This window comes from Poecilia reticulata, chromosome 6 (genome assembly GCF_904066995.2).
Source record: "Poecilia reticulata chromosome 6, P_reticulata-male-v2, whole genome shotgun sequence".
NCBI classification, from domain to species: Eukaryota; Metazoa; Chordata; class Actinopteri; order Cyprinodontiformes; family Poeciliidae; genus Poecilia; species Poecilia reticulata.
The window spans coordinates 13,701,489-13,716,640 of record NC_088835.1 but is presented as its reverse complement, the minus strand read 5'-3'; the positions used below and the strand labels follow the sequence as shown (position 1 = coordinate 13,716,640).

Genomic DNA, 15,152 nt, shown 5'->3' with positions numbered 1-15,152 from the left:
AGTTGGCTGCTTTCTCTTTGCTTAGACAAGCCCTCATAATGGTGTTATTAGAGCAGAAACTAAAGTGACTAAAAGTAATAAATCTACTCTTAAAGATGCTACAACCTCGAGAACAATTTTGAAACGTTCCTATTTTCTTGTTGCTATCAAAACCGTTGATTTTAACAGGATTTTATGTGACGTAGAGCAACATAGTTGTGCATAGGACTTGGAGGGAACATGATGCACCATAGGATTGTGTTCTTTTGTATTAATCCCTTTAATTTTAGAACCTTTAAATGAAATCAAGTGTGAAGTATTGCACCATAAAGACAGAAATACACCAGAGAGGTCAGGGATAACGCTGTGGAGAATCGTTTAGAACAATATCTCAAAATCAGTTAATAGCACTGTGATTGTTAACAGAAGGGTGCAACTGCTCATCAGCGTGCAGGTCGTATTATAAAGTTAACACTACAACTTTATAAGCAGTTCTTATAAAGCTTTTTTTGTTTAGCTTATTTTTTTAAGAAAAGGTTACATCTTCAAGTGCCTAATGTAGCTTCAAAATGAAATCAACACTTTTACTTTTATGTAAAGAACTTTGGAATGAAGGTGGAAACCCAGAGAGCTGTAACAGAATTTGAAGTACAGTCTCTGAAGGATTTTGTCATTTTTGTTGCAGTAAAAAAAAACAGAAACAGAATAGCGGGTATTTATCTTATTTCTCCTCCCAACTTCTCCCACATTTTTGTCTTTTTAACTGGACAAGAAGACAAGAGGCTTGCTCTTTTCGACAGTAACTACAAAGACATTTCTCAAAGGATTTGATGCTTCCTTTTGGGCTGCAGGTAAGATTTCAGCTTTTTGTGCTGAGTTTGTAATATGTCTCTTTTTTTCCAACCTAACAGTAGGGTAAGTGTGGTGTGGTCTCAGTTTTCAGTACTCACTCGTAAATCCTTGCCTCAAAGGTCAGACTTAATAAGCTAGACAGGAACTGCTGTAAACCAGAGACAAACAAAGGTACCAGAAAAAACAAACCTGTTTTATGACCTTTGATAGCAGTGTCCAGTTCCAGTCGGTCCTTGAGTGTCAGTGTCCTGCCTGTTTGACGTGTCCCTGCTCCAACATGCCCTGTACAATAATATAGAGATTCTCTCCTTCAGATATTTTTGAATTCTGATCAGAACATCCAACTTTAAATATTTTCCTTAAACATTTATTTGGTTGTTTTTTTTAAGTACAGATCTATATTGTTATTAAGCTATTGAATGATACAGTTAACGAGCTGTGGAAAATCTTACCTAAGTTATAAATCTTACCAAGTTCCTGAAGTTTGATAAGTAGGTCAAGAACATTAGGTGCTGATGTTTATAAACGATAAGTGTTGCTATTAGCGATTAGCATAGTTAGCACAGTACAAGGTTCTTGCTTCAGCTGATGCTCACTTGTTTCTCTTTACAGGGAAGCTAACATGTAAAATCGACTTTTTGAGCTTTACATTATGTTCTAATGTTATTCCCTCATCAAAAAAATATTCCTAGAGTGTCACTTTGATTCATTCATGCATGTTTGAGAAATTCTATAATCTACCGTGGCAACCATTTGTGTCTAAGCGCTCGCTCTCACAGAGTGGCGTTTTTTTTTTTTGTTCATGCAGCTCCTCCTTGGTTTAGGAGTCTGTAAACTGAGCTTCCTCCTTAAAGAGCATGCCTCCCTCCCCTACCACTCCCTCACTGAGCTCCTCCAAACTAGTGGCAACAGCAATTGGCAAAGACCTGGTGGAACTGAGCAACTGCTGAGATCATCATAGGAATTACTTCTCAGGTTGTTGAAAGCTCAATGGAGAAACATAGTGATTTCCTGCAGGAAGAGCGCCAGAAAGAGCAGTTTCTGCCTAATTAATGAAATACAAGAAGGTGCCTTGTATTTTACCAATTTAAGCCCTGATACATTTCCAAATAATTCATGAGAATGTGTCATGTGATTTTAATTTTAAAAACTACATTTTGTCCTGGTAATTTTTTATTTTTTTTATTATTTACTATGTTTTCAGCAAAATATTCAGTATGTGAGGTGTTTACACATTATCTTTAGATATATCTACCATGGCAAACTCAGAATAAGGACAATTTTATTGGATGAAAACTGATTTGACTCCAACAACAACTTGATCCTCTCTTCATGTCTGTTTGTTCCTCCTGACTCTTTTAACAACAGGTGTCCTGTTCTCCTTTTAACAAAACACAACTAACTTTGGGAGTCCAAAATCCCATCTCTGCAGCTTTGGGCTCACCATTCACAACCAGCGCCGCCATTTACCAGCCTGGTAACGAAGCTCCACAAACTGATCCTGCACATCTGTGTCGGTGATGAGGTCCACCCCTGCTCTGTTGTTCGTCTGTTTTTGGATGAACTCTGGCATCCAGGCTGTTCAGAAAGGTGAGTTTTACGATTCAATCCAAACTGAGAGATGCAAATCCAGAACTGCATGACTCCTTTATTCTCTGCAGATCAAAAATGTGGATCTACTCCGGCGGTGAACCCAAAGCGTCGATTCCTGAGGGTGGTCGGAGGAACCCAAGCTACATATGGATCCCACCCGTGGCTGGTCAGTTGTTTAACTTTAGGTTTTCTATTTAGAAGATGTTTACAGTTAAATGTGTTCCTCAGAAATGTGTCTTAATCATTCTCTGGTAAGTAACAAAATGTTTTTGTCTCTGAAATCTCTCAAACGTAATCAAATAATCTAATTGGTATCATATTTTTGAAAAGATTTAACACTGCAAAAGAAGGAAAACAGAACCAAATCTGTGTGTGGTTACTGTTTCTGTACAAGTTAGAGTTGGCCTCGTAGCACAACTAGCTGCAATGAGAAGTAAGAAAAACATTGGTTTGTAACTTTATTGACAAATTCCGAAAGCTGTTGCGGGATCATATATGGCGTCTTCATTGTTTTAATCCATTTAGGAAATATTTGGGTGAACAATTACTGTAGTTGATGAATTCAATAGGAGGACATTGGTGTAGTAATGATTATTAATAGTCAACATGATAAAGTGGTTGTTTAGCAATGCCAGAAACAATTTCACAGGTCTGTGATTTGTGCTCACCCGAAACATGCACAGAAAATCGAGGTGCATCCAGACAATCCCAGTTTTAAAAGGGTTTATTTCAAGTCATTTTAATGTAAAAATGTTGTAGCAAATGTTTTAATCTGTCGTGTGTGCGCGTGTGTGTGTGTTTTATATTAAGGTATCGATACAGAATAAAGGCTCTCATTTCTGTGGAGGGGCCATTCTGACCGACAGCTGGATACTGACTGCGGCACACTGCTTCCCATCCTTATCAAAGTACCAAGATCCAGTGGTACCTGTGGTCAGTCCAGTATGACATGACACAAACATGCAACAAAAAGGATTCGTTGTTGTTTTTTTGTTTTTGTTTTTCTGCCTAGTGTCTTTCTGAGTAGTGTGACGGTTCTGGTGGGAGAGTTTGACCTGCGAGTAGAAGACAAAGATGAGCAAGTCTTCACAGTCAAGTCTCTGTTAACCCATGAGAACTACAACCACGCATGTCCAATGAATTATGACATAGCTCTGGTGGAACTGGATCGTCACGTCGCAATGGGCAGGTTTTCGTTCTTTTGAGTCCCATACTTTAAATAACTTTAGCGGTGGCCTCTTTGTTTGTTGCTGACATGTGACTGTGTTTAACAGGAGCTCGTGTCAGGCCAATATGTCTGCCTCTACCTGATTTTAAAATCCCGTCATCGGCTAAATGTGTTGTTGCTGGTTGGGGAAAGACATGGGAAAGTCTGTATTATTATTATTTTTTGTCTCTTACAGTGCTTTGCAAACATATTGGAATCCATGGACATTTTATTTTATTGTGTTTGTAGAAGGGATTTTTTTAAAATAGACAGATGCAAAACAGAGCATATTTGTAAAGTGGAATGAAAATGATGCATGACTACTAAATTAGCTGACTAAACTATAAAGGCTTTCTGTGCATACGTGCATTTAGCTCCTCTGAGTCATTGCTTTACACAAACGCAGGTCTGCAGGTCTTTTGGCACAATATCTTTATCAGCTTTGCAAATTCATAATTTGAATTTTGAAATTTTGAGATTCATTTGCATAGGATTGAGAGCGTTTGTGAAAAGCAATTATCAAGTCTTTCTGCAGATTGTCAGTTGGACTGATTTGTTGCCCAGGCTTTTATTTAGGTTTATCACAGTAAACAGAGCTTATTAGATTCAGACTTTTTATGTTTTAATCAAATTGGAAGTTGTGTATTGTATTAATTCCACTTTACAATCAAACGCTACATTGCATTGAACTATGTGGTTGCTATGTGACAAAAATGTGAAAAGGTTCAAGGAGTTTGAATGCTTCATTGCAAGATATTGTGTAACAAATGCTTTAAAAGCCATCTGCAGCTTGTTTTTCTGCTAAATATCTTCTTCTGTTTTGAAGGAGGACACATTCCTGCAGTCCTGAGAGAAGTCCACCTGGGTTTGGTAGATCAGGCCAAGTGTAAATATGTCCAACTGATGATCAAAAGCTCATTTCCAAAACAGAAACAAAAGTTCCTCGATCCAGCCATGACAATTCTGTGTGCTGGAGCTGAGGGAGGAGGCAGAGACGCCTGCCAGGTAGAAGTGGTTCATTCTGCTTCTAACATCTGAGCATCTGTTCAACTTTCATCATATGCCAGAGCAGTGGGAATCAGTTGTCTCATTCCCAATGTCTTCCCTCCTCTTCCTGCTTTATAATTTCCCCCAAGGGAGACTCTGGCGGTCCTCTGGTATGTCAGGCAGGGCCCGGAAGCGACCGTTGGATCGTGCTGGGAATAACTTCCTGGGGTCAAGGATGCGGTCGGAGCTGGGGAATAAAAAGCAACCGGCATCCGTCAAAGAAAGGATCTCCGGGAATTTTCACTGACGTCAAGCTGCTTCTGCCCTGGATCAAGCAGAAGATGAGGGAGGGTAGGCCAAGATATTTACCTGATATGATGGAGTCAAATCAAAGCTTCTCTTTTCATACCATTTTCTTCTTTGTCTTTTGCTTTAGCTGAGCAGCAACAACTATCAACTTCAGGTAACTTTTTCTCTCATCACTGCAATTTTTATTCATGCTTATTTTACAACATCTACTGATCTTATCAATGTATATATCAGGACTGTGTAGTGTGACAGATGGCCCGGTATCGGACAGTGAAGGGTTGATCAGGAACCCCGCTTTCCCTGACACCTACTATGACAACAACCAGTGAGTGAAACCTTTCAGAAGAAAGCGTGAACGCTAATAGTTGTCACACTGAAGCAACAGCTGTAAACTGTTGTCAGAAACTGGTATCAAGATATGGGAAAGATAAATGAATTAGTCAACAGCAAAATGAAATATCTTGTGCTTCCTTCTGCAGGTTGTGTTTGTGGAGCATCGATGCTCATCCAGGTCACAGCATTCTGCTAGAGTTTGATCATTTTGATGTGGAAAATAGCTCGTATTGTCACTTCGACCGACTCACGGTTTCAGGATCAAAGAACAGGACTGTTGGTGAGTCCTGTTACTGTATTAAAGGCTAAACGAAAAATAGAACTAACCTTTTAGGTTTTGCTCAATATGTCACACACTTAAAAGAATTGCATAGAAAGAAACAAATATTAAAATGCTGCAGCTAGCAAAAATGTCGTCAGTCTGAAAGGAACCAACAGTTTCTGCACATCTTAGGTTTTCAGGGAATTTGTTAAACAGGTGGGAAGCGTAACACTCTCGGTAAGGTATCTTATGACATGGTTCATTCAAGGCAAGGTACTCAGAAATGCATATAGGATGCAATCATTCAGTATTTTCAGAATATATTCTTTTTCTATTCTTTTGACCAAATGACAGTACAAGTTTGTGTGTGCCAAATGAGACCTGAGCCAGTTTAGTACAGAACTGGAGTCCGATCCAATCTCAGTCTATCAATTAGTATGAAATGATCGACTGGGTCATTTAATTTAAAGCTTGTACCATCTGCAGCTGTGAGGTGATATTAAGACTGGCCGGAAAGCAATACTGAATGTGGCACAATAACTAATTAGTCCTCGTCCTTAGACTTACTTCTCTGGTTTTATTTGAGGAACCATTTATTCTGAATAATTAAAAAAAACAGGTGAAACAATTTCAACATAGATGAAACTCCATTTAATTTTGTGTGCTGCGTTTTTGTTTACAGCAATATTCTGCGGCAAATTACTACCACCTCGAGTGCTTCTACAGAATTCCCAGAATGCAATGCTGCTCTTCTCCTCTGACATTAATAGAGCAGGGCGTGGCTTTGCTGTCAGGTACCGTGGGGTCAAAGGATCCTTTCCTCCAGGTGAGAAACATGCTGCAACTCTTAGAAACACTGGAACAGTGTTATTGTATAATTCTCTATAAAAATAAGACTAAAATTGAAATGTTTGTTTCAAGAAAACCTTACAGGGCATAACAGTATAACTCCTAGTACGCTGTGGCGGTGTTGATTATTTTTGGGGGTTATTTTGTAGCTATGGGACCGGAGAAAGGATTCGGACACTAGCAAACTTAGAGGCAGGGGAGGAAGTTGTGATAATACACATTGTCAGAAAGAGACATAAGAAGTGGCACAAAAACGCCTAGAGGTAGACGTTTATGACCGCAGTGAAGTTAGTTTCAAGTTGGATATTCGATATTCGAGCTCCGGGGAGTAGCGGCGTTTAGACGACGGTTGATCCGATTTATGAACGCTAATGTCGGCCGGCGGTTCTCCACAGCTCCCGGTCGCAGCGCCCGAAGGTTCACTTAGGGACTGTCAACAAATTACCGTACCAAACCTTCCTGTCAAAGAATGTTAATAAATGCCTTGAATTGTAAAGAAAATAACTAATTGTAAGTGCTATTTCATGCTTTTACATGAAACTCAATATCATCTATTAAATTCTAAAGTCATACAATATTTTCAATTATTTTAATATTAAATAATAGAATGTTTTCTTCAATAGCTTCCAGGTCATGTGACCTATTGACTAAAAATCACTTTTAAATAATTATACTAGTCTCTATAGATGAGGCACAAACTTTTGTTTTCTGTTTTTAGCCATTTTCCATTTTTTAGGAATTTTTTACCTAAAATTGAGGGTTTTTCTTCAATAGCTTCCAGGTCATGTGACCTATCGACTAAAAATCACTTTCAAATAATTATACTAGTCTCTATAGATGAGGCACAAACTTTTGTTTTCCATTTTTAGCTATTTTCCATTTTTTAGGAATTTTTTGGTCAAAATTGAGGGTTTTTCTTCAATAGCTTCCAGGTCATGTGACCTGTTGACTAAAAATCACTTTCAAATAATTATACTAGTCTCTATAGATGAGGCACAAACTTTTGTTTTCCATTTTTAGCTATTTTCCATTTTTTAGGAATTTTTTGGTCAAAATTGAGGGTTTTTCTTCAATAGCTTCCAGGTCATGTGACCTATGGACTCAAAATCACTTTCAAATAATTATACTAGTCTCTATAGATGAGGCACAAACATTTGTTTTCTGTTTTTAGCCATTTTTCATTTTTTAAGATTATTTTTGGTCAAAATTGAGGGTTTTTCTTCAATAGCTTCCAGGTCATGTGACCTGTTGACTAAAAATCACTTTCAAATAATTATACTAGTCTCTATAGATGAGGCACAAACTTTTGTTTTCCATTTTTAGCCATTTTCCATTATTTAGGAATTTTTTGGTCAAAATTGAGTGTTTTTCTTCAATAGCTTCCAGGTCATGTGACCTATGGACTCAAAATCACTTTCAAATAATTATACTAGTCTCTATAGATGAGGCACAAACTTTTGTTTTCTGTTTTTAGCCATTTTCCATTTTTTAGGAATTTTTTGGTCAAAATTGAGGGTTTTTCTTCAATAGCTTCCAGGTCATGTGACCTGTTGACTAAAAATCACTTTCAAATAATTATACTAGTCTCTATAGATGAGGCACAAACTTTTGTTTTCCATTTTTAGCCATTTTCCATTATTTAGGAATTTTTTGGTCAAAATTGAGTGTTTTTCTTCAATAGCTTCCAGGTCATGTGACCTATGGACTCAAAATCACTTTCAAATAATTATACTAGTCTCTATAGATGAGGCACAAACTTTTGTTTTCCATTTTTAGCTATTTTCCATTTTTTAGGAATTTTTTGGTCAAAATTGAGGGTTTTTCTTCAATAGCTTCCAGGTCATGTGACCTATGGACTCAAAATCACTTTCAAATAATTATACTAGTCTCTATAGATGAGGCACAAACTTTTGTTTTCCATTTTTAGCCATTTTTCATTTTTTAAGATTATTTTTGGTCAAAATTGAGGGTTTTTCTTCAATAGCTTCCAGGTCATGTGACCTGTTGACTAAAAATCACTTTCAAATAATTATACTAATCTCTATAGATGAGGCACAAACTTTTGTTTTCCATTTTTAGCCATTTTCCATTTTTTAGGAATTTTTTACCTAAAATTGAGGGTTTTTCTTCAATAGCTTCCAGGTCATGTGACCTATCGACTAAAAATCACTTTCAAATAATTATACTAGTCTCTATAGATGAGGCACAAACATTTGTTAACCATTTTTAGCCATTTTTCATTTTTTAAGATTATTTTTGGTCAAAATTGAGTGTTTTTCTTCAATAGCTTCCAGGTCATGTGACCTATCGACTAAAAATCACTTTCAAATAATTATACTAGTCTCTATAGATGAGGCACAAACATTTGTTAACCATTTTTAGCCATTTTTCATTTTTTAGGAATTTTTTTGGTCAAAATTGAGGGTTTTTCTTCAATAGCTTCCAGGTCATGTGACCTATTGACTTAAAATCACTTTCAAATAATTATACTAGTCTCTATAGATGAGGCACAAACTTTTGTTTTCCATTTTTAGCTATTTTCCATTTTTTAGGAATTTTTTGGTCAAAATTGAGGGTTTTTCTTCAATAGCTTCCAGGTCATGTGACCTGTTGACTAAAAATCACTTTCAAATAATTATACTAGTCTCTATAGATGAGGCACAAACTTTTGTTTTCCATTTTTAGCCATTTTCCATTTTTTAGGAATTTTTTACCTAAAATTGAGGGTTTTTCTTCAATAGCTTCCAGGTCATGTGACCTATCGACTAAAAATCACTTTCAAATAATTATACTAGTCTCTATAGATGAGGCACAAACTTTTGTTTTCTGTTTTTAGCCATTTTCCATTTTTTAGGAATTTTTTGGTCAAAATTGAGGGTTTTTCTTCAATAGCTTCCAGGTCATGTGACCTATGGACTCAAAATCACTTTCAAATAATTATACTAGTCTCTATAGATGAGGCACAAACATTTGTTAACCATTTTTAGCCATTTTTCATTTTTTAGGAATTTTTTTGGTCAAAATTGAGTGTTTTTCTTCAATAGCTTCCAGGTCATGTGACCTATCGACTAAAAATCACTTTCAAATAATTATACTAGTCTCTATAGATGAGGCACAAACATTTGTTAACCATTTTTAGCCATTTTTCATTTTTTAAGATTATTTTTGGTCAAAATTGAGTGTTTTTCTTCAATAGCTTCCAGGTCATGTGACCTATCGACTAAAAATCACTTTCAAATAATTATACTAGTCTCTATAGATGAGGCACAAACTTTTGTTTTCCATTTTTAGCCATTTTTCATTTTTTAAGATTATTTTTGGTCAAAATTGAGTGTTTTTCTTCAATAGCTTCCAGGTCATGTGACCTATGGACTCAAAATCACTTTTAAATAATTATACTAGTCTCTATAGGGTTAGGCAAGCATGTGTTTTGGCAAGCACCTGGTGCTTGCCAAAACACATGGAGTCTGGCCAGCCTCAGCCCAAAGTGGGTTCACCTTCCCATGGGCTCACCACCTGTGGGGTGGGCCAAAAGGGTTGGGTGCAATGTGAGATTTTAGAATGCCGAGGGAGGGGATCTTGGCTTTCTGACCCTGTGTGATGGACGTTTTATCACTGGGCATGGAAAGTCACTTCTCTGGTGGGAGCCTGAGCTGGTGTGTGAGGTTGAGAGGTTCTAACTAGAAATAGTCTCATCTCATCGCATGACTCGAGATGGGAGCCGTGCGTTAATTAATGGAACATTAATTAACAATCTGATATGCAGCGAGAAAATTTAATGTTTCAGTTGTTGGCTGTTTCTATAGCTTTTTATTTTTGTAATTTTATGGTGTAAAGCTCTTTGAAATGCCTTGTTGAAATGTGATATATAAATAAAATTAGATTAGATTTTTTTTATTTGGGGGTTTTCTGTCCGAGGCCACGTTCTGCACAACCAGGGTTTTGAAGGGATCCATTTTGGTGGCCTTGGGATCACGCCTCTGCTTTTGGCAGATGATGTGGCCTTTCTGGCTTCATCATGTCGTGATCTACAGCTTCACTGGAGCAGTAGTAGTAGTAGTAGTAGCCGAGTGTGAAGCGGCCGGGAGGAGGATCAGTACCTCCAGATCCAAAGCCCTGGTCTTGAGCTTGAAAAGTCAGGTAAGATTTTCCTGACCCAAGTGGAGGAGTTTAAGCATCTTAGCATCTTGTTCAATGTTGGAGTTCATTCATTTCTGTCTCTGTTCACCACCCATGTTCATTAACCAGTTTCAGGACCCGACCAGAACCACTCATTGTAAATTGAGAAATAATGAGATTTGGTTATATATAAAAACAAGCTTTAATGCCAAAAGATAATCAAATTTCACAATCCATACATATCATCCAAATGGAACATCATGCTTCTTAGGTTGCATTCATCGTCCAGCTCTGGGGCCAAGTGAAGAGAAGCCAAGTGAGGCAAAGATTGTAGCAAGTTTAGCTTTTTATTCATCTCTGCAATCTGGACCCTCCATAAACTGTACTCTAATCAGTTTCAGTCGGTTTACATATGACTGCCAGCAGTCACATATAAACATGGTTATGTATGCTTCAGCATGTGAGGCAGATGAAAGAGGCTAAAAGAGATGGAGGAAAATGCAGAATCCATAACATTAAGAATGAGGGAAAAATGGAACACGAGATCAATAGACGGATTGACGTAGCGTCTGTAGTGAAGTGGGCGCTGGACCAGTCTGTCGTGGTGAAGAGACAGCTGGATCAAAAAGGAAGGTCTCTATTTGCCAGTCGAGCTACGTCCCTACCTTCATCTATGGCATTGGTTTAAGGGTCTTGACTGCAAGAACAAAATTACAAACACAAGCGGCCAAAATTATTTTTTTTTCCATACGTTTTCTGGGCTCTCCCTTAGTGATAGGATGAGAAGCTCAGTCATCCAGGAGGGACTCAGAGTAGAGCCGCTGATTTTTCACTTTGAGAGGAGCCAGCTGAGGTGGGTCAGGCATCAGATTAGAATGCCTCCTTGGCGCCTCCCTAGTGAGGTCTTTTGGGCACGTCCTACCAGGAGGAGGCCCACAGGAAGACCCAGGACACGCTGGATGGACTATGTCTCTCAGCTGGCCTGGGAACGCCTTGCGATTCCCCTGGAGGAGCTGGTGGGAGGGAAGTCTGGGCCTCTGCTGACCCCTAAACCCGACTGCGGACAAGGGGAAGATGATTGAATGATTGAATTTTCTTAATAGCTTATGGGTCATGTGATCAATTTACTCAAAATAAATGTAAAATTATTCTACTAGACTAGGTGGTGCACACTCATACCTATTCAATTTAACCCTTTTTGTTCCTTGTCAGTGGGTCACATGAAATGTAAGCTATTAAACACCAATCATATTTTTTAATTTAAATTATGGAAAAAAAAATTAAAATATCTAAAATGGGGAAATAAGGAGGGTGCCTCATCTATACAGACTGATAGAACAATTTCACACAGATTTTGAATCAACAGGTCACATGACCTGGAAGCTATTGAAGAAAAACCCTCAATTTTGAGTAAAATAATTCCTAAATAATGAAAAATGGCTAAAAACAGAAAACAAAAGTTTGTGCCTCATCTATAGAGACTAGTATAATTATTTGAAAGTGATTTTTAGTCAACAGGTCACATGACCTGGAAGCTATTGAAGAAAAACCCTCAATTTTGACCAAAAATAATCTTAAAAAATGAAAAATGGCTAAAAACAGAAAACAAAAGTTTGTGCCTCATCTATAGAGACTAGTATAATTATTTGAAAGTGATTTTTAGTCAACAGGTCACATGACCTGGAAGCTATTGAAGAAAAACTCTCAATTTTGACCAAAAATAATCTTAAAAAATGAAAAATGGCTAAAAACAGAAAACAAAAGTTTGTGCCTCATCAATAGAGACTAGTATAATTAATTAAAAGTGATTTTGAGTCCATAGGTCACATGACCTGGAAGCTATTGAACCTAAACCCTCAATTTTGAGTAAAATAATTCCTAAATAATGGAAAATGGCTAAAAACGGAAAACAAAAGTTTGTGCCTCATCTATAGAGACTAGTATAATTATTTGAAAGTGATTTTTAGTCAACAGGTCACATGACCTGGAAGCTATTGAAGAAAAACCCTCAATTTTGACCAAAAATAATCTTAAAAAATGAAAAATGGCTAAAAACAGAAAACAAAAGTTTGTGCCTCATCTATAGAGACTAGTATAATTATTTGAAAGTGATTTTTAGTCGATAGGTCACATGACCTGGAAGCTATTGAAGAAAAACCCTCAATTTTGACCAAAAAATTCCTAAAAAATGGAAAATGGCTAAAAATGGAAAACAAAAGTTTGTGCCTCATCTATAGAGACTAGTATAATTATTTGAAAGTGATTTTTAGTCGATAGGTCACATGACCTGGAAGCTATTGAAGAAAAACACTCAATTTTGACCAAAAATAATCTTAAAAAATGAAAAATGGCTAAAAACAGAAAACAAAAGTTTGTGCCTCATCTATAGAGACTAGTATAATTATTTGAAAGTGATTTTTAGTCAACAGGTCACATGACCTGGAAGCTATTGAAGAAAAACCCTCAATTTTGACCAAAAATAATCTTAAAAAATGAAAAATGGCTAAAAACAGAAAACAAAAGTTTGTGCCTCATCTATAGAGACTAGTATAATTATTTGAAAGTGATTTTGAGTCCATAGGTCACATGACCTGGAAGCTATTGAAGAAAAACCCTCAATTTTGACCAAAAATAATCTTAAAAAATGAAAAATGGCTAAAAATGGAAAACAAAAGTTTGTGCCTCATCTATAGAGACTAGTATAATTATTTAAAAGTGATTTTGAGTCCATAGGTCACATGACCTGGAAGCTATTGAAGAAAAACCCTCAATTTTGACCAAAAAATTCCTAAAAAATGGAAAATGGCTAAAAATGGAAAACAAAAGTTTGTGCCTCATCTATAGAGACTAGTATAATTATTTGAAAGTGATTTTAAGTCAATAGGTCACATGACCTGGAAGCTATTGAAGAAAAACCCTCAATTTTGAGTAAAAAATTCCTAAAAAATGAAAAATGGCTAAAAATGGAAAACAAAAGTTTGTGCCTCATCTATAGAGACTAGTATAATTATTTGAAAGTGATTTTTAGTCGATAGGTCACATGACCTGGAAGCTATTGAAGAAAAACCCTCAATTTTGACCAAAAAATTCCTAAAAAATGGAAAATGGCTAAAAATGGAAAACAAAAGTTTGTGCCTCATCTATAGAGACTAGTATAATTATTTGAAAGTGATTTTAAGTCAATAGGTCACATGACCTGGAAGCTATTGAAGAAAAACCCTCAATTTTGAGTAAAAAAATTCCTAAAAAATGGAAAATGGCTAAAAATGGAAAACAAAAGTTTGTGCCTCATCTATAGAGACTAGTATAATTATTTGAAAGTGATTTTAAGTCAATAGGTCACATGACCTGGAAGCTATTGAAGAAAAACCCGCAATTTTGAGTAAAAAAATTCCTAAAAAATGGAAAATGGCTAAAAATGGAAAACAAAAGTTTGTGCCTCATCTATAGAGACTAGTATAATTATTTGAAAGTGATTTTAAGTCAATAGGTCACATGACCTGGAAGCTATTGAAGAAAAACCCTCAATTTTGAGTTAAAAAAATCCTAAAAAATGGAAAATGGCTATAAATGGAAAACAAAAGTTTGTGCCTCATCTATAGAGACTAGTATAATTATTTGAAAGTGATTTTTTAAGTCAATAGGTCACATGACCTGGAAGCTATTGAAGAAAAACCCTCAATTTTGAGTAAAAAAATTCCTAAAAAATGGAAAATGGCTATAAATGGAAAACAAAAGTTTGTGCCTCATCTATAGAGACTAGTATAATTATTTGAAAGTGATTTTAAGTCAATAGGTCACATGACCTGCAAGCTATTGAAGAAAAACCCTCAATTTTGAGTAAAAAAATTCCTAAAAAATGGAAAATGGCTAAAAATGGAAAACAAAAGTTTGTGCCTCATCTATAGAGACTAGTATAATTATTTGAAAGTGATTTTTAGTCTCGGGTCACATGACCTGGAAGCTATTGAATAAAAACCTCAATTTTGAGTAAAAAAATTCCTAAAAAATGGAAAATGGCTAAAAATGGAAAACAAAAGTTTGTGCCTCATCTACAGAGACTTGTATAATTATTTGGAAGTGATTTTGAATCAATAGGTCACATGACCTGGAAGCTATTGAAGAGAACATTCTATTATTTAATATTAAAATAATTGAAATATTGTATGACTTTAAAATTTAATAGATGATATTGAGTCTCATGTAAAAGCATGAAATAGCACTTTCAATTAGTTATTGTGTTACAATTCAAGGCATTTATTAACATTCTTTGACAGGAAGGTTTGGTTCGGTAATTTGTTGACAGTCCCTAAGTGAACCTTCGGGTGCTGCGGCCGGGAGCGGTGGAGAACCGCCGGCCGACATTAGCGTTCATAAATCGGATCAACCTTTAGCTAAACGCCGCTACTCCCCGGAGCTCGAATATCGAATATCCAACTTGAAACTAACTTCACTGCGGTGACATTATGGCGTGTGGAGGCAGAAGTTAGTCCGTTTTTCAATCTTTTTCTCTGTCTTCTTCGTTCCTTGATTGCATGCATAGCGCTCCACACTGCACCCCCTGGTTACTTGTGGTATTACTCAGTTTGTTGCTTTTTGATGCACTTATGCAAACTTCTTGATGACGGTCTAAAATGCACATGGAAACGGCGTGGTCCGTGC

At 36.5% G+C, this 15,152-nt stretch overlaps 2 protein-coding genes across 4 annotated transcripts in view; both read left to right on the top strand.

Moving 5' to 3' along the window:
* Positions 1-213: 213 nt before the first annotated feature.
* On the top strand, positions 214-3,891 carry LOC103466254 (ovochymase-2). Of its 2 annotated transcripts, XM_081607991.1 has the most exons (6): positions 214-830; positions 2,200-2,421; positions 2,493-2,590; positions 3,235-3,332; positions 3,437-3,609; positions 3,699-3,891. In XM_081607991.1, exons 2-6 carry the CDS (start codon positions 2,352-2,354, stop codon positions 3,878-3,880), a joined length of 621 nt encoding a protein of 206 aa, XP_081464117.1. In that variant the 5' UTR covers positions 214-830; positions 2,200-2,351; the 3' UTR covers positions 3,881-3,891. The 2 variants fall into 2 exon arrangements, with proteins under 2 accessions (XP_081464117.1, XP_081464118.1); XM_081607992.1 differs by lacking the exon at positions 3,699-3,891 and having other exon boundaries at positions 221-830; positions 3,437-3,644.
* The window catches only part of LOC103466256 (NADH-cytochrome b5 reductase 2), a 24,813-nt gene continuing 13,370 nt past the window's right edge, over positions 3,710-15,152 (top strand). Inside the window, exons 1-7 of one of the 2 annotated variants that reach the window (XM_081607985.1) lie at positions 3,710-3,794; positions 4,458-4,636; positions 4,768-4,969; positions 5,055-5,081; positions 5,162-5,252; positions 5,407-5,540; positions 6,205-6,348. In XM_081607985.1, the coding sequence (XP_081464111.1) occupies positions 4,535-4,636; positions 4,768-4,969; positions 5,055-5,081; positions 5,162-5,252; positions 5,407-5,540; positions 6,205-6,348 (700 nt within the window). In that variant the 5' untranslated portion in view covers positions 3,710-3,794; positions 4,458-4,534. Of the gene's footprint in view, positions 3,795-4,358; positions 4,637-4,767; positions 4,970-5,054; positions 5,082-5,161; positions 5,253-5,406; positions 5,541-6,204; positions 6,349-15,152 lie in introns of those variants that run through there. The other variant, XM_081607984.1, reaches the window with a different exon arrangement.